The following is a 17,866-nucleotide window of genomic DNA, read 5'->3' as shown; positions in this document are numbered from 1 at the left end:
GAGAGTTTTGACTCATCTGGTGAGGATATACATTACTTACAGCGAGAAAGGCTGAGAGCCATGCTGAACGATTGAGAATTGACTATTTCTGGTTCGTATTAAGAACCGGGTATGTGCTAATGGTGGAGATAACTTAGTGATGGTTGAAGGTCTGAGGAGTGCTAAGATCTATTTAAGTCTCAATCGCTGCCAACAAAGCTCTGAAGACATTAAAAACAACGACATGGAGAAGGTCCTAATAGCACTGTGGGCATGAAAATATAGAACATTCATCATCTTAGATATTGAGGAATACTGTGCACAAGTGCAGTATCAATACATCGTAGCTGTAACAAAAAAGAGGCTAAAGTACAAATAAGTACACAAATCATCAGGGTATCTCAATGGCTGTGTTAAATGGGTTTTGGCCGTCCTAGAGGCCAAAAATCGAAGAGATCGAGTGCTTCGGAAGTCCATGGGCCTTGGTCATGGGCTGTATCCTCATCTAAGTGGGTGTTTAGTCGGCTCCTTGAGGATGTGGATCGAGGTTGCAGGCCATGAAGGGTTGTCAAAGCGGTTGGGTCAGAATACGACTTGCGGAGCCCGGCTGAAGACCTAGTGGATAGAATGCCCTGTATCCGAGTATTTTGGTCCCCGTGGGACTCAGAAGCACCAGCCGTCTCATCTAAGGCGAACTGTGTGGAAGCGGAGGGAGCGAATTCAAGATTCGGGGGCACATGATAAGCTGTCATGCACACATCCCTAGATAGTCAGTCCAATGTCCCGGCGGTGTTCCAGAGCACATACTAACTGCGGATTTTTCTGCGCAGACCCGTTTGTATTTTCAGACGACGGTACTGTTGTAGATGTATTTGACGATGCTTCGCTAGGTAATAGTGCACTGTACATCAACCTTTTGCGTGGCTTTTCAGCCGAGAGACGAAGAGTGTTTCTCGATATGTTTGTGCTAGTGCGCGATGAAGATTTTATTATATTGCCAGGAGCAGAGTGAGACGTGTTGATGGTTTGGGCATTCGTCTTAGTTTTGGACCTGATGTCTGAAGCTGATGAAGAGTTCGACGTGATGTTCGTACGCTCTAGGCCCTGCTGGGGTCTTTCAACGCGAGCGGAGACCACTTTGGACGATCTGGATTCGTCTACTATGCCACGTTGGTCGGATAAGTCAATAACTATGGGTTGGGTTGGATTCGAACGACTGGAGGAGGGTTCGCGCGCCCTATTTTCCGATGAAGCTGTCTTTTGGCGTTTGGTAGCTGGTTGAGAAATTCCCTGAAAATCACTCCTCTGGCATGGCTGATGCTTCTCTTCGTAAGACGAAACTAGCGGCCTGATTGGAGTCTTTTTGATACCTAGAAGGTCGTTCAAAGACCGAGACGGTTGGGACGGAAGAGACGAGGGTGGAAGAGAGGACCGCAAGGGGGTGGGCGCGCGAAAAGAATGTGCACACGGATCGCCTGAGCGTGATGGTGATCCTTGACAGGTTCTTTTTGTGTAAAGAGCCGACAAGTCGGTCTCCGTTTTTTCCACCGACTCGCAGACCTGAATCAATACGCCTCGGTCTAATTCCAACTCGTCACCGTCCTGTACGCTCTCATCTTGTCGCCAGTGAAGATCCCCAATGAAGTTACCAGTTGTGTCATAAGCCATAACCCGTTTGTTAAACGTGTGGAACCTAAGATAACCATCCTGCCAGCGTTTGGCTTTGCGTCGTAGGTCGTAGGTGTATAGGCATCGGAACTTGATTACAGGCGCTGTGTTTTGCGTTACAGGGACGTTCAGGTTGAGTGGAGGATGAAAAGTTGCTGTAGATGAGAAGGGTGTCGACATGGTCGAATAAATGAGAGCCAGAGATGGCGACCCCCTGGCTGAGCATCATCGTGTCGAGAGCGACGGATATTGAGAGAGCAAGCATGGTTGAAGTAGTGCCTAGTGTATCATGTGGGTATGAGCCTGAGGCCATCGGTCCCGTGCCTGCTCGGAAAATGGAAGCAATATTACGAAATCGACTCTTCTCTTTTTCTCAACTTACACTTGCTCTTCCCTCATATCATCCTCATCAGTTTTATTCATCCACCGCCTAGAGTATGGTCATTCCGAAGACACAACCTCATCCCAGGTTGGTAGGCGAGTCCTGTGGGCAGAGTGTTCTGTCCCTGTCCCTGTACCACCATAAGCAAAGGAAAAGGCTGGACCATGGTAGTAAGCCGCTGCCATGCAGGAACCAATAACTGGCCTGAATAAGGTATCCAGCAAACAACAATGCTTGAGTTAATTTAACTGGTGACGGGCACAATCAGAACCAAACTCCCATCGACTGTTTTCTGTGCCAGGAGCCAATGGGCCTAGTGATCTACACTGTTTCTTGCCTCTGTAGATCGCAATGACAAAAATAGTTCTGGTGGCGGTGGTTTAGGAACCGCCCGAAGCATATTTGAAAGAGGACAGGAAGAGGGCTGCGTCATCAGGGCTTGCATGAGGCTCTTCCTTTTCACGCGTAAACTGCCCCTCTTCCTTTTTACTCTCACCGTTATTTCCATCCAAGGGGCGCCTTTCCAGTTCTTTCAGGACCCAGCTACCACCTGCCTTGACTCTCACTCAGCCCTACGGAGTACAATCTCCTTATTTACCACTGGCTCGGACTGTCCCCACAATTTCCAGAATTCTCCTGACCACTCAGGTCTAAACGACAAGATGCAGACCGTGCAGAGACAGTTCGGAAAATTTATGAAAAGGTCAGCCGACGACAGCCAGGTAGCCATTCTCTTGAAAGATTTTGACGAAGCGGACAACCTTCTGGGCCGGGTAAGGGGACTGTCCCAGCTAATTCTCTGAGAGTTGCGCTGATCGACCGCATGTTTGATAGATTATCGATTCTACCAGCGCCTGGCGTGACGCCTGGTCTTCGCTCTTGACATACCAAAGTCGAATGATTAGCGAATTCGAGAACATCTATGCTCCTATTGTCGGCTCTTCAGACTCTTCCTCCCCTAATAAAGCTGTTTTAACACCTGAGTCAACTTTGGCCAGAACAACCAAACTTCGCGAGGAATATGAAGATCTAAGAAAGGAGCTTCTCAACGAGCTTACTGTGGTGGATCAACGTATGATCCAGCCCGCGTCACAGGCCCGGGACTGTTTCAACCCTGTCAAAAAAACCATCAAGAAGCGTGAGGATCGAAAAGTATGTCATAAAACAGCGGTCATCAGTGAACTGCCGAAGCCTATGTTTTTTGAAGGACACTAATGTTTTACCTTCGTGTCAGTTGGACTACGAGCGCTACCAAAGCCGTGTGGATAGCTACTCCAAAAAGGCAAAACGATCTGACCGTGACAATACAAACCTTTCCAAGGCGGAGATCGATCTTGCAAAAGCGACTGAGGTATAGAGTTCCACTGCGCTCTCTTGAAGGGAGTGGACTAACAAAACCAGGACTACCATGCAGCGGACGAACACTTGCGACAGCGTCTCCCACCGTTAATTACGGCAGCTTTCTCAATGCTCCCTCACCTACTAGCCGCACAGATTGAGATCCAGAATACGATGCTAGCGCACTACTATACTGCTATCTACAACTATAGTCAAGAAGAGAAATTCCCGTCACCACCACTGCCCATGGAACAAATCGTGCTTGATTGGCAGCAGATCCTCCTTCCGGTGCAGGAAGAAGTCGAGGGGTTTGGCTGTCTGGCCAATGGTAAAGCTGTGCAACGACCCCAATCGAAGGACGATTCTCGGAATGGTGGGTATCATTCTAATGGTCATGGGCCAACTGGAATGAACTATCGCCATCCTAGTGGTCAATCCTCGGCTATGCGACAACGTGCAATATCGCCAGCTCGAAGGATATCCCCCCCATCACCGGCAAATGACACGCGACCAACCCCAGTATTCGAGACCAAACCTCGTGTCAATGGCCTTACGTCTCCGCCTCCCTCTTCCGGCCTCACCAGTCCTTCAACCTATCTCTCTTCGGATAGCTCCCTCACACGGAGCTCTGAATACACTCATCCCTCTCCAACTGGGCCTTCTACTGTTTCTGCACGCACCGACTACTTTAGCCACAATCCTTCCTCGGTTGGTAACGGATCAACCACTCCAGGTTACAACGTCCTTGCGACCGCGGTTGGCAAAAAGAAGCCTCCACCACCACCGAAACCTCGCACAGCATCAAATACAGCTTTGTATGTGACCGCTCTGTACGACTTTGGTGGCCAAAGTCCCGGTGATCTTGCATTCCGCGAAGGTGATCGGATCCGCGTTCTCCAGAAGACAGAGAGTACGGACGACTGGTGGGAAGGTGAGCTTCGAGGCGTCAAAGGGAGCTTCCCTGCCAACTATGTGGAATAAAACAACAATCTGTTTATAATGGATGACCCAGAGAAATTAGGAATGAGACATATTGAGGATATTATCGGAATGGGGAGTAGTTTTGTGCACTAGAGGAATGGATAGTTTCTCATCGCCCACATAAATATAGTCTCGGCTCCTGGTGTGCGACGTGCAATACTCCGCATTTTATGTTCTACTCGTTGGTTCAGATCTATCTAAACCCATTTCTGGGCCAATGAAGATATGCAAATGAATACAGAAATTCAAACAAAATGAAATATGTTTATCATTTGCGTTGACTCTGCAGGCCAATAACACTAGATATACCTACAGCATACTAACAGCAGCAGTTATCCACCATCAAGATATTGAGGCCAAAGAGAAAGGTGGAAGAGCCAAGTTAATAATACAGTATTGCTTGAGAGATACAGCGAAACTGCAACATAATCATCGTCTCTCTTAAGCTTTTAGATAAACGCACCCTCGGAAGCACTATCGTCATCCAACCTACCTGGACCCATCTGCTGGCGTCGGCTATTCAAGAACAACTCCACCATACGTTTGCTAGAAATTCCAGAGCCCACGTCCGAGGAATGAGATTCCTTAGGGTCGAGTTGTCCATCTTCGACTTTGAGGTTCTCGTTTGTTGGTCTGACACTATCGTGACGGGCGCGAGTCGATCGGATCTGGAAAGGTTTGCCGTTTTGGGAAATCGGGGACCGCGTCGCCTGGTACCTTTCATGTATTCCGCCGACTGTCATTTTTTGCTGCGTCTCTTTCACCTCTCGCTTCGGAGTTGGTGACACGGAGTATCGAAGCCTGTTACTTGGCCTCAACTGCATTGGCACGGGGTAGCTATCTTTTGTACGACCACGGTCAGGTGAGAAAACCCTCTCAGGAGTACCACCAGATGGCTTTTGGAGAATTGGCATAGAAGATCCCGAGGCAGCTGTGTTGCCTACAATGTCCTTTTGAGTGCCAGCAATCGTGCGTATACTCGAGGAACGGCTGAACGGCCTAGAGAAATTACTGCTTGTCGCAAGTTTGCAAGAAGTGGACGAGCCCCTAGTGAGAGACGGCCGATCTGAGACTTCTTGCATATTTAAGATACCGTCAGGGGTCCATTTCCTTTGGGAGAAGATTTGATCCGGGAAGTCTTCATTGTGGATCTCCGTGTCTTCCCTATAGTGGTCGCATCGGGGCGTTAAGGTGTCGATTCTCTCCATCTGGGACTGCATCCATTGCTGCCATTCAGCGCTTGGCCGTGTGGGACTTTCGGATGCTGAAGATTCGGGGCCTCGCTTTCCCACGGGAGAGCTGTAGGTGGATCGCTGGCTTGAGAATATAGTGGCAACCCCTGGCTCATCATCCGGTCCTGTGGAGCCCGAGTAGGCCCTCTGATCTTCCTTTGTTGGAGTGCTTTCGCCTGTTGTTCGTGAGTAAACGCTGGGAGAATGGAGCCCTGTGTTCAGGCCGCGCAAGCTGGTAACTATGACGCTCGAGCTGTCATCCTCTGTAGCCCTTGTTGTCTGAGGCGTTTCCCTCGCACCAACCGAACTGTAGTTACAGGGGCGCTCACACTCATCCTGTTGTAGATACCGTGCCTTTTGCATGGGAAAGCATTCCCGAGTCTGCTGATGCCACTGGGAATGCGGTGTCGTGGTATCTCCCCAGGCCGTAGCAAACGACTTGGGAGAAACAATGGATTCATCACTGGGCACATGACGGATAGTCTGCCTACTGCGACGTGGATGGAGAGAGGATGCCCGTGTTGGGATGGCACGATGCTCTTTGACCTGCCCAAATACAAGGTCCTCTGCTGAGTCGCGTGTGCTATTTCTGCGGATACGCTTCATCAAAGCCATGTACAAGCGCTGACTATCAACGGAGCCGTCTGGCCTCAAGTGGTTATGATATGGAACTTGCTCTTGAGTAGAGGAAGCACCAGGGTTGATCTGCTCAGCACTTTCATTCGAGACTCCCTTCTCATTTATAATGGACAAGTGACTCCTATCAGCTCCTTTGTACGCGGTGACGGTGTTTGCAGCCGTGGAATCTGCCCAACTCGTAACACGCGATCGCGTAGTAGCGAAACTTTCATAACTTCGAGCACTTCTAATTGTGTCCGGCCGGCTTGGGATATTGAGCCTATGCAGGTTATCCCCACGATAGGGACGTTTGTTCTCGCTTGGAGACTTGGTCTCTTTTCTCGACTTGATGGGAGAGGGGACTGGATGTCGTGCATCACAAGAAGTTGAAGCCTGCACGTCTAGCTGTCCTGTGAGAGGTTTTGAAAAACCTAGGACTCTTTTGATGCCTCTTTTGACGGATGACGAGAATGATCGAGTTCTTCCAAGGGGGAATCCACTCTTGGATGGTCCCTTCGGAGAGGGTGTATTAGCCATATCGCCTCCCGAAGCACTCATGTTGCGAAAGGTCCTTCTGAATGGTTTGTGCTCTCGTTTTGGTCTCTTCATGAAGGAAGACTGTCTATTCTCACCGAGATCGGGGGCAGTTTGTTTCTGAAATTCACGACGGGCCATTTGAATGGCTGCATCATGACTCTTTGCGTGGTGTAGTGTGTTGGATGATCGATGATCGCTCCTGAAAAACGACATAGAGCGCCTTAATGTTCTCGATGAGCGTGGCACGTCGTAGGCCCGTGGTCTATCATCCGCAGCCTGGGGATCAAAGCTGGAAGAAGCTCCGCAAGAATTACGGGAGAAACGTTGTCCAGTCGAGAACATTGATCGTGTCTTGCGAAGCCGGCGATAGGACGAAGGCAGAGAAGCAACTGGGCCTTCGAGACCTCCGAACTCGTTGATCGGGGGCAATACTACGAGTGACATTGGATCGTTCTGAGATGTGCCGTCGGTCAACTGTGGGCGAAATGATGGTACGCTGGTGTTATCTGAATCATCTTCCGGAAATTGTACAGAGTTGTCTGATCTATGTTTTCTTCGAGGCACTGCCATGCTTTCAGGGCCACCTAAGCGATCATACGAACGTTGCGAGTCGGTCGAAGATCTCTCGGTGGAACGTCTCATGGCTAGAGACGCTGCTGCAGTCGCATGTTGTTTTGCCATATCCAAGTCAGAAAATTCTGGAGACACGGACCCTTTTCGGGCTTTGAGGATAGAGCGAGTGGATTGAATCCTCCGAAGATGCGCGGTAGGGGCCATGGTGTGCGAATGAGGATATGGTCTAGATCTGTGAGCTTGTAGATGGACATGCAATGAATATGTGGGATGATGATTTCCGAGACCTGGAATTATTGTCAACATATCTCACTAAAAGGGACCTATCTTGAAGATCCATAATGGAAGGAGCGACTGTGGTGACTTCCAATGGCCTGTTTTCGCCCATTGGACGCGGCTTCCTGAGATGATCACAACCTCTGGATCGTTCACCAACTGTACATATATTTGCTGGACATCACTAATATTCCTGACTCCAACAAAGAGGTTCAGCAAACTCTACATGGTATTGCCCCTTGATACTGACTATGACTTATCTTTTGACTGGCTGGCTAAGTGGCTGAGACCTGCCGTTCATTGACACATAGTGAGTCATCAGGGGCCTTTTCACTCACTGCCATCCATAAGTATGTCGCAAGCATCCACGTAGCTATGCGTATCTATAGATAGACATATACGGATCACATAAAACCGTAGTCTGTTTTGATGTTGAATCTGCCTATTCACAACACCAAGTCACGGACGATGATTCATCTGGACGGTAGGACCCTCGAAGGAGGCGGCCAACTTGTTCGGATTGCAGTCGCCCTCTCAGCCCTCACCGGTAACCCAGTTCATATCGAAAACATTCGAGGCAATCGATCCGGCAAGAAAGGGCTCAAGCAATCCCACTTGGCTGCTATCCAGTTTCTCGCGAGTCTAACAGGAAGTTCGGTATCCGGTGCAGAGGTCGGCTCGTCTTCCTTGAGCTTTTACCCCCCCAAAACACGGTCCAATCCAAGTGCTCAAGGCCAGCGAATAAATGAACTGAGAGTTAAACCAGCGATGAAAATTGAACTTCCAACGGCTGGGTCGATATTCCTTATCTTCCAAGCAATTTATCCGTATCTCCTACATGTCGGAGCGTTCACCGAAGAGCCAATAAGTGTAACTATCACCGGTGGCACCAACGTGTCATTCGCCCCGTCGATTGATTATGTGGCTCAGGTTCTAGTGCCCAACTTCGCGAGGGTCGGCCTTCCCCCCGTTGCAGTGCATCTGGAGAAACGGGGATGGGCCACAGGACCTTTTAACTTAGGACAGGTGACGGCGATCATAGAGCCCCTTAATCTTCGTCGAGAGGGCCATCATACACAACGGCTTCCCCATTTCCCTTTGCTTGACCTCAGTCAATTCAGTCGCGGAATGATTACCTGCATTGATATCACTATCCTTGCTCCGGATGACCCTCTTCCGAGGAGATCTAGTCAAACGATAAAGGGAAAGAGAGGCCGAAATGTGAATCCTACGAGTCATAGAAATCACTTTCCAGGAAGCATTCGTCAGCTAATCGAGAATGAGATGCAATGGGAACTTTGTAGGGAACTCGGGAAATTGCCTTCGTTGATTTTTGAATCCTCAGACCCAGGACCCAAGCTTTCACCTAATTCTAGCGACAGCGTGGTTCCGATCAGAATGCACCACTCGGAAGCCACACGGTGTCCATCACGAGGATATATACTTCTTGTAGCACACACATCAACCGGATTTAGGATTGGATACGATGCGCTGCTAACGGGAGCGAGGACTGAATCTCCCAGGCAGCAGAGAGGGCGAAGAGAGTGCAGTGGATCGGAAGGGGACGTGAGGGCAGCGAAGAACATGGTAAAGACATGCGTTGAGGGATTCGTTCGCGAATTATACGATCCTCATTTGCAGGATTCTTCTGTTCTAGGACGGCACCAGCCTTGCGTCGACAAGAGAATGCGAGATCAGCTGGTTGTATTTGAGGCTTTAGGAGGAAAACTGGAAACAACGCATTCTGAAGATGAGCGATACTGGAGCCTTCATACGCAGACTGCACGGTGGGTGTGCGAGGAAATGCTTGGGGATGGCCGGTCACGGGATGGATGTGTTAAGGGTTCACAAGCCCCTCCTAGTATTATCTCTGAGCTTTGTCTACACTATCCAAGATGAATATAGAATACACACAATATGTTTCAAGTATATCAACTTATCCCAGACCGTTCTACGCACCAGTGAGAGATCAAATCCGTCGCTATATATCTCGTCCCCCTAGTCGAGAGAAAATCGGACATAGTGGGACGGGCATGGCCAAATCTACAGGCATTTAAAAGAGAAACATGCTCCTTGAAAGACTGGAATCACATCAGGAATCATACATGTACCTAGTGCAGAGCAAGTATTGTATGGTCGGGTATTAACTCAGTAAATTCGTAGAAACGGTCCAAAGGGTATGAAAATTGACCGATATTAAAACACAGTGGCGTATACAACACAACAGAAACTAGGAACGGAATGGAATAGCACAAGGGAGACAGCAAGAAAAGAGGGGGAAAGAGAGATACACAGTCGCCACTGCCATCAGCCAGCCAGCCAGCAGATCCAATGACTGCAAACTTAAGTTCCATCAGGGGGTGAACAAGGTCCATCAGAGGCAAGGAAGCATTATGAGGGACCCGCCTTCTCCAGGCTGCCGAGCTTTAAAATCACAGCCAACCTGCCGGTAGCGAATGAGGGAGAGAGGTGAGCAGAATCACACCCGCCATATGTGGAAACTATCCAACATATCCATACAACCAACACAAAACAGGGAAAGGAAAAGTGAACGCAAAGAAGGAAGGTATAATGCCGGGCCGCCGGGACCGGTGAAATCAACAAAAGCCGCCCTCCTATGGTATATACCGATGATCGATCAACTCCCAGCAATGCATCAAGCCAGAGCACCCAAAACAAATGAAAACCGAGAGAGACCGGCACAAAAAGGCCACGAGACCCGGTCCCAACCTGCAGGACCCTTGCAATCCGGTCGAAGTTCTGGAGGTCTATTGTGCCGCCCCCCCATTTAATGCATCGTTGTAGCGTGATCAAAGATCGAGAGCGATCGCCTTGTACGGCGAATCATTTAAGACCTCCGAGGGCAATACCCGCCGATAATCTCTAGGCTGAGCAAAAGGTGACAGGGATGTTGGTCGACGGAGTTTCAATTGCTGGATTAATCGCGAGTTAGCCGAAAATCTTCAACGAAAAAGCCACCGGGAAAGAACCAACCACGCAGTCGGGACATTTGCCTCCCTGGATGTTGACGCGGCCACGGCAGCCGCGAGGATAATTGGCGCAAGAGTACATGATGGTTTTCGCTGGGGCTGATTCTTTTGGTTCTCTTGTCTTTTTTGGCTCTTGTCTTTTTTGGCTCTTGTCTTTTTTTTTTTTTTCCCCTCCGTCGTGCCGTTTACTTTTTTGTTTGATTTGGCTGAGACGGGTCACCGTAAGGAGACAATTGCGGCAAACTTGGCAGATGAGTAAAATCTAGGTCGACGGGGAGAAGTTGCAAAATGTTCCCCTGTCCCGTCAAGGGAGCTTTTCTAGGGCTGGTTTTCTGGGGTGTCTCAAATGAAACAAGAAAAAAAAAAAAAAAAAAAAAAAAAAAAAAGAGGGCCCCAGCGTGGTCAAAAGGCAACGGTAATAATAAAATTAGCCCCAAACGACGGCTATTACGTCAAGATTTTGAGACCGTTGTCTTGCAGCAGGGCAAAAAAAAGGATCGCGAACTAAGGCGCCGGCCGAAGTCCGTCGATGTTCTAGCGCTGACAGACACTGCGCCACCCAAAAAAAGCCGTCAAAGAGGCGGGAGGAGCGAAAGAGAATAGTGGAAGAACGAAAAGAGCAACAAATAAAATTGTGAGCCACGCGAAAATCGGACGATCAACGGTCGCGGCGCAGATGGTAGGTGGGAGAAACAACCACAATGCAAGCCAAATGAGAGTTTCAGCAGAAAAATTCGAGGGCTTTTATGGGATTTATATCAACGAAGATCCAAGCGAGAAGTCAGTTTGATGATCAGGAGAGAAGAGATACAGAGGAGGTTAAAAACAAAAAAAATGAAGAAAAGAAAAGAAAAGAAAAGAAACAGAGACAATAATTGTAATGGTATTTAGTAGTAGTAATAATAATCAATTTAATACTATCGACTAATATTTCAAGAATAATGAATGGATAAAACAAAATTAAATTATAAATAACAGCCCAACTTATAAGAACAAGGCAGGCAGATTAAATTTCCAACGGACACACACGGGACGGGATTCAAATGGAGCCTATCCTATATTCTGATGCAGTCATTGAATAAGAGACTACTAGTACTAAGGCCCCCTCCTGCTGTTAATTATCGCTTTCAGGCGATTTATTCAGATTGATTGTGGGAGAGATCACATATATGGAGTACTACTGCTCAGAATCATACCTTCATCTTCCGATCCACATGGATTTAAAGAGGAGAGGGGGGAAAAAACAAAACAATCACACACACAAGGCAGCCGACCAGATGATATTCTGGGCATCACCGACTGTGTTGCTGACTGCCTTGGCAACCCGAATTATGTTCCTGCAATGATTATTGGTCTCTAAAATGATGATGGTGCTAGATCCTTAACAGTGGAGTCCGTGTTTCCCGGCTGGCTGCTGTGGAAGCTGACCCAGAAGGAAGAAAGCAAAAAAAAAAAAAAAAGAATTCCTGGATTGGTTTCTATTGTCCACTTGCGCTTGTAGTAACAGCCGAGGGATCCAATAGGTCGGAGGCTTGGACTCTCCGGGACTATGGGCTCAAACGAAAGGAGACAAGACTATTAAATCAGGACCAAAAGGGAAGGACATCAAATCGAATCAAATCAAATCTTTCATGTGCCAGAGATAGCATGTAACAAGTTAGGTCTCCCGAATGACTCGCAGTTTTGGCCCCTGCCGTCGGGAGGTATAGGTGGGATTGGAGGGAGACGTGGACCCAGTTAGACAAAATTGATCTCACGGTCACTGCCTCAGAAAGAATATACATTAGTTGCAAGGTGCACTCGCGGTTGTTGAATGCCGGCATTGGACATCAACCACAGAGCAGACGTAGAACAATACTCCGTAACTAGATAGTTGATCCACTGCCAGTGTCGTCCCTTTGCTTTCCATTGGGGGGTTTCGGGTTAATTGAGGTCTGGATCTTGGGCCCCGAACCGTCGCACCAAGAAAGTTTCCACTGTTTCTGGAACATCAGTTGACAGAAAGTTTTGCTTTTTTTTTTTTTTTTTTTCCTCCCCCCCTGTCTGGGGGTTGACATCTCATTCTGGTATCATTTTTCGTGTTAACTTACTTGCCCCAGCCAGGATATCTCTGGGTGAGTTGTGGTGGTCGGAAGGCACGGAATGACCTCCAGTGGAAGACTCATCGTTCTACTGCTCTCTCTGGCACAATTCTAGAGTTCTGAGACGAATAGTTATCATGACCGATGTTGAAAATAATTTTGCCCTTCGCTTAGGATGTCTGTAGATCAACCCTTTAGACCATCTTTCTTACCTTAGCTTGACGTTTTTGATCAAGTTTTGCCTTTGCAAGGATCTCAAGCTTTCTTCTTTCTCTGGTTACGATTCCCTTCTTAACCCCTTCTCTCCGTTCCCTCCTACTTCATTCCCTTTCTTGTTTTTGCTCTCAAGAAAAAGTCTTGAGATAGACCGTATATTGCAGTGCCTCGGTGGGTGAGCTGAATGGTCCCAAATACCCGTCTCGTCTGGCGCACGAAGTGGAGAGACACTACATAGGCGAACTGCATCGAACCGTTGCTTCCTTCTCAAACAAGAGGTTTCCACAGCCACGTTCCCTTCCGCCATATCCATAACTACGATTCTGCCTTGTCATATTCCATCCAGAGTCACAATTGCGGTCTGAGCATGAACTGTCCTACGGCATGTGCTATGCAGCGTTGTCTTCCATCTAGAACTGGAATGAATAGGTCCAGGCTTTCATGTCAGGCTTGATGGCAATGAAATGGTCGTTGTTCACGGCAGCAGACATCCTCGGAAGGTTGCTTTTGGGTTAACTTGCGTGGCTAACATGGGCGCTCTGCCGCCATTGTGAATTATGGCCGGGAATCCTGGCTGGTTGGCTCACCCTTTTGGGATAGGACCAGGTATCAGCACCCTGGGTAGAGATACGCCGTAAAGGTGGTATACTGTAGCGGTTAGTGATGGTGATTGCTGTTGTAGCTGGTTGGTGGTTGGTATTATAATCCTCGAATGAGGGGAAGAAATCCAGAATGCCAATCCAGCGGTCACTTGACCGGTTGATCAGATTGGTCATGTGCCATGCTGCTTGAGTGGCCATTCGAGGGTGATAGGGAGGCAGAGCACGGAAGAGGGGTCTATTCATCCCGGTTGCGTTATTTGCCTTTCTGGCCAGCATGCCTCGAGCATGACTACAATCTACCTACAAGGTAGAAATTCAATGCGAAAGTATTTCTTTACAGCCATAATAATATCCCATTCCGCCTGCACGATTGGCAACGGAAAGAGAGCCGGCTTGTCTGCAGTAAATCATTTTAAGATTAGAATAACTAACTAATCATACTGCTGCATGATGTAATATAGAGCATTCTTAAGGCTAACCCGCCTGCATCTGCCGTCCATGTCGCATGTCGTATGATAGAGTATTGATATCCGCTGGCATGTGAAAATAGTAAGAACTTGTGAGCGGAAAATGGACTGCCTCCTAGTAACTGCTGGGGATTAGGTGCTTGGATAAATTCCAACTAATTAGTCTGATCGCCATTCTATTTAGGGTACCAAAAATATTCTTTGTTTCACTAACCGAACAAAAGCGGGGCCCCAAGTGGAAGAGATGCGAGACACGAGGGTACGAGGGTGTTCCATGGAAGGATGAGAAAGAAGGGTTCCCCACCAAAAAAGAAAAGAAAATAAAAGAAATAGAATGGAGGTATTAAACTGAGTTTGTTACTTCATGGTCCTGTCAAATGGTGTTTTCTAGTGGCTATACCAATCAGAGGATCTCAAATGGCCGACATCACTTCATCTCCACTGCATCTTAGAAGTCTCAAATTATGGTTTCCATATTCCTACCAAATACCGGCAAACTCTGGTAACCACCCAGCCGTGTTAGGCTTCAATATTAGCAAGGGCGGGTCCGTCGGCGCTTCCCGTTTGATTCTTGCTACAACAGGAAAAACTAGGGCAAGATTGGGAGCGAGATGGGATAACACGAAGCCCAGTTCACATTTAACAGCTTGACAGCAACACGCCAAGCGCAAATACCATCCCACTTCGTTGATGTGTGGATGAATCCTTCATAGTTGAGCCGCTTTGCCTAGATCGACAATGCTATTTCGGGGTTTCTTCCGCGGTTGTTTCCAGACCGTTCTAGATCGGTTTTCGATTCTGGTGACCTTGAGGATATCGTATACACTCTTGGTTAGTCCATAACTTGTTGGGCTCTGACCCCCCAACGCGAAAGGTCTCATCGAGTCATCAATACTTTTGAAGCGGGAGGACGGTCTCAACTACCACGATCCCGGCAGCTGGAAAGAAATCATGCAGGTAAGCTTGAATGTTCCAGGCCCATTCCAGGGCTCAGCAAAGGGCAACTCCAGGGGTTAATTGTGAAACCGCTGCGCAGTTGCACCTATCGCTCACGCCTATATTTGGGACGGAGATCCGTATGATCAACATGGAGCAGGCGTTTGGAACAGAATTCTAAATGTATGCAATATGCGTTCAAACATTAAGCAACGATCGAAGCACGAGCCAGGCTGCAAGGAAAGTAATGACTGATGCGACTAACACGCCATTACCCTCCCATGTCAACGTCATATACGCTAAACAACCAACCGCGAGCTCCTTTTTCCGTGCTGTGTCACGTTTACGTTCCCATCCCGGATCGATCGGATACGGGGTGAAGGGCGGCGTCGTATCTTCCGGCTCCTGTAATGCCAAGGTAACTGATGCCCAAAGGGCGACGGCACGATGGTCAGAGGTTGGAAATAGCGGCAAAGAGTCGTATCTCAGGGGTTTGACCCGTGCGCCCTCTCCCATACCTGGTGGCGTTTCCAAATATAAGATGCGGTCACACCAGCTGGGCCATCGGGTGCTGGTCCACAAGCCTTCCTGCAATCCGGCGTCGAGTGTTCCGGCACGCGCAGCCTGTTGCGCAGCATATGTATATTTGTATGTCGGAGAGAAGGTAATAGGGGCCTCTGACAGGCCATGAAAGCTCCGGAACTGTTTCATTTCCCGGGTCAATTGATCCTCTTCCAAGAGGTGCAAGTAATGACGGGGGCTGGTGGGTTCCACATTTGCCTGTGGAAAGCGGGCCTGATCTGCTTCTCGTGGAGAGAAATTGGAGGTACGGTAGTTGAGATCCCCCGCCAGAAAGAGATAGCTCGTAGGGTCAAAGATGCCGCGATTCTCGTTACGCTGAATCGATGTATGACGCTGTAGTAAAGCTGTACTCTCCGTGTCTACTCCAACCTCGTCGTTTTCCTGGAACACGGTAGTTTCGTAGTTGAAAACTAACCTCTCAACCATGCTACGCCAGTCTTTGTTTCTTTGCTCCACTGCGTCCTCTGCAGGTGCTAGGTGAGCAGCAATAAAGGTAAGATGGACCGTGTCACCGGGACTTGTATCTGTCGCGAAGGCCAGTCGTGCGCCAACAGCACCTTTATTGCCCATCTGTTGAACACCAAAGCCAGCGCGGGCAGTGTTGATAGAAGAGATACGTTCTGCTACATCAGACCGGGCAAACACCATAAGGCCCGTCATGCCAACATTATCCGTTGCCACATTGACGTAATTGCATTTCCAACGCTGCGCAACAGCGCGATACACCACCTGATCCAGGGCAGTTATATAAGGTGTCAGAAATGAACCACCGAGAAATGCGTAGGCAATAGGGGCAATCTCCTGAAGGCTAAGAACGATGAGATCAGGCGATGGCGAGGAGCTGGGATTGTCGGTCGGAGGTAGAGCATCGAAGAAATGCCTTGCAAAGCGGTCAACATCGACAAGGTTTCTCGCACAATTGAAGGTGAGGATATAGATGGAAAGAGATTCTATCATCGTGGCTGACATGGTGGTAGAAAAGGCAGCATAGTGGTGGAGAAATGAAATCATTGCCAATGAATAGGATCTGGAGAAGTTAAATTTCATGGCACTTCCATGTGACGATCAGCGGATCGGATCTGGTCGATCCATTTGGCTTGACAGATGGACATCATCCTCGCTACATGTCTAGAATAAACCACTTTTGCGACTTCCAGCTGGTGTTTATTAGATTGCTTCTTATTATATCGGTCTAGCAACCCTACAACTTTCCCTGTTGTTCCTCCAACTCTACCTGTTACATCCACGTCCTCTTACTCCCATTGCCCCCGCCTGCTTGTGGACAGCGGACTTCTAGCTCCATCTTCATTTGCTTGGAGAATGCGACCACCTGGTTCTCAACCACCAATATCCCCGGCTGACGACGGTTTCCACAATCAGGAGAGCCGATTTGAGGTTCTTTCTCCATCTATTATGTGTTGATCCTGCCACTCATGAAGTGATTGTGGGCAACAGTTCCAGGTCAAAGTTGGTCTTCGGGCCAGACGTTCTCGTCTCTGGCAGTACCGTCTTTAGTGACCACTGCCTCACAGCTGGACGCTGTGATGATGATTTTGGACGGAAGGCTATCAAATTGCGCACCGACTATCTATCAAGGGCTTCAATCCCAGCCTGTCCAAATGTGTCTCAAGGCTAACATCTTGGCCACTAGGTATTCACTCTAACTTGGGCGATATTTCCCATTCTCAGGAACAATCCCTTTTGGGAGTCTTCAGTGCACACATTGAGCGAACATTTCCAACCTGGGCAAGCAAACTTCTTTAAGCCAACTGCAAATGTGCCTTCGCCAAGTAAAAGCCTGCTACAACATAAGTAATGGGTACCCCACTCATGAACAGGGATTGATACTGAGAAATTTGGATATATTCTGCTGTTCATGGGCCACAAACTTGACTATTCCCAGTACAGTGATGAATAGCGTTCATCATCCGCAATACTGCGTCGACTAACTGCATCGACTGCCTGCTGCATAAAATTCCGGTTCTGAATTAATGGTGGCGTAATATCAACTACCTTCTGAAACCGCCGCTGTAGGCTACAGTCCTGCTTCCACCGATGGCGCACTACGGTTCCATCTTCGACCACTTGAATCTCAAGAAGTGAAACCCAGTGACGACGCCCTTTTCTACGAACACCTTCAGGAATAGCGATTCGTTGCTTCGCGAACGGCGTTCTGGAGCTCATCCCCCTTGTGTAGTAGTCGAATCCCTCTTCCATCACCCCCATCAATTGCCTTTATTTAGAGGATATTGAATCTGACATGCGAATCCCCGGGTTTCAATAATATCGGCAGTGGTATGCGGTATGAATGGTAACACGGGTACAAAAACAAAGCAGAATGTCATGAACAAATATGTACTGCCCTAGACACCCTCCCCGACTATGGGCGAAAGGCACCGCGAGTGATC

General features: G+C 48.4%; 6 protein-coding genes across 6 annotated transcripts; 2 read left to right on the top strand and 4 right to left on the bottom strand.

Annotated features, from left to right (window-relative positions):
- Positions 1-392: 392 nt before the first annotated feature.
- ATNIH1004_010750 (DNA helicase ZGRF1-like domain-containing protein) lies at positions 393-1,827 on the bottom strand (the record flags this gene model as incomplete). The annotated part of the gene is made up of 2 exons (XM_033575318.1): positions 393-741; positions 1,505-1,827. 2 exons carry the CDS (start codon positions 1,825-1,827, stop codon positions 393-395), a joined length of 672 nt encoding a protein of 223 aa, XP_033421173.1.
- Positions 1,828-2,691: 864 nt separating this feature from the next.
- Positions 2,692-4,348, top strand: ATNIH1004_010749 (BAR and SH3 domain-containing protein; the record flags this gene model as incomplete). The annotated part of the gene is made up of 4 exons (XM_033575317.1): positions 2,692-2,802; positions 2,864-3,181; positions 3,264-3,380; positions 3,431-4,348. The coding sequence occupies 4 exons, from the start codon at positions 2,692-2,694 to the stop codon at positions 4,346-4,348; spliced, it is 1,464 nt and encodes a 487-aa protein (XP_033421172.1).
- A 449-nt stretch (positions 4,349-4,797) lies between these two features.
- ATNIH1004_010748 (uncharacterized protein) lies at positions 4,798-7,512 on the bottom strand (the record flags this gene model as incomplete). Its single annotated transcript, XM_033575316.1, has 1 exon — positions 4,798-7,512. One exon carries the CDS (start codon positions 7,510-7,512, stop codon positions 4,798-4,800), a length of 2,715 nt encoding a protein of 904 aa, XP_033421171.1.
- Positions 7,513-8,052: 540 nt separating this feature from the next.
- ATNIH1004_010747 (putative RNA 3'-terminal phosphate cyclase) lies at positions 8,053-9,483 on the top strand (the record flags this gene model as incomplete). Its single annotated transcript, XM_033575315.1, has 1 exon — positions 8,053-9,483. One exon carries the CDS (start codon positions 8,053-8,055, stop codon positions 9,481-9,483), a length of 1,431 nt encoding a protein of 476 aa, XP_033421170.1.
- A 911-nt stretch (positions 9,484-10,394) lies between these two features.
- Positions 10,395-10,656, bottom strand: ATNIH1004_010746 (uncharacterized protein; the record flags this gene model as incomplete). The annotated part of the gene is made up of 2 exons (XM_033575314.1): positions 10,395-10,517; positions 10,579-10,656. The coding sequence occupies 2 exons, from the start codon at positions 10,654-10,656 to the stop codon at positions 10,395-10,397; spliced, it is 201 nt and encodes a 66-aa protein (XP_033421169.1).
- A 4,418-nt stretch (positions 10,657-15,074) lies between these two features.
- Positions 15,075-16,427, bottom strand: ATNIH1004_010745 (putative inositol 5-phosphatase; the record flags this gene model as incomplete). Its single annotated transcript, XM_033575313.1, has 1 exon — positions 15,075-16,427. The coding sequence occupies one exon, from the start codon at positions 16,425-16,427 to the stop codon at positions 15,075-15,077; it is 1,353 nt and encodes a 450-aa protein (XP_033421168.1).
- Positions 16,428-17,866: the final 1,439 nt, after the last annotated feature.

This window comes from Aspergillus tanneri (genome assembly GCF_003426965.1).
Source record: "Aspergillus tanneri strain NIH1004 chromosome Unknown AapTan_8_pilon_pilon_pilon, whole genome shotgun sequence".
NCBI classification, from domain to species: Eukaryota; Fungi; Ascomycota; class Eurotiomycetes; order Eurotiales; family Aspergillaceae; genus Aspergillus; species Aspergillus tanneri.
This window is presented reverse-complemented; position numbering and strand designations above follow the sequence as displayed.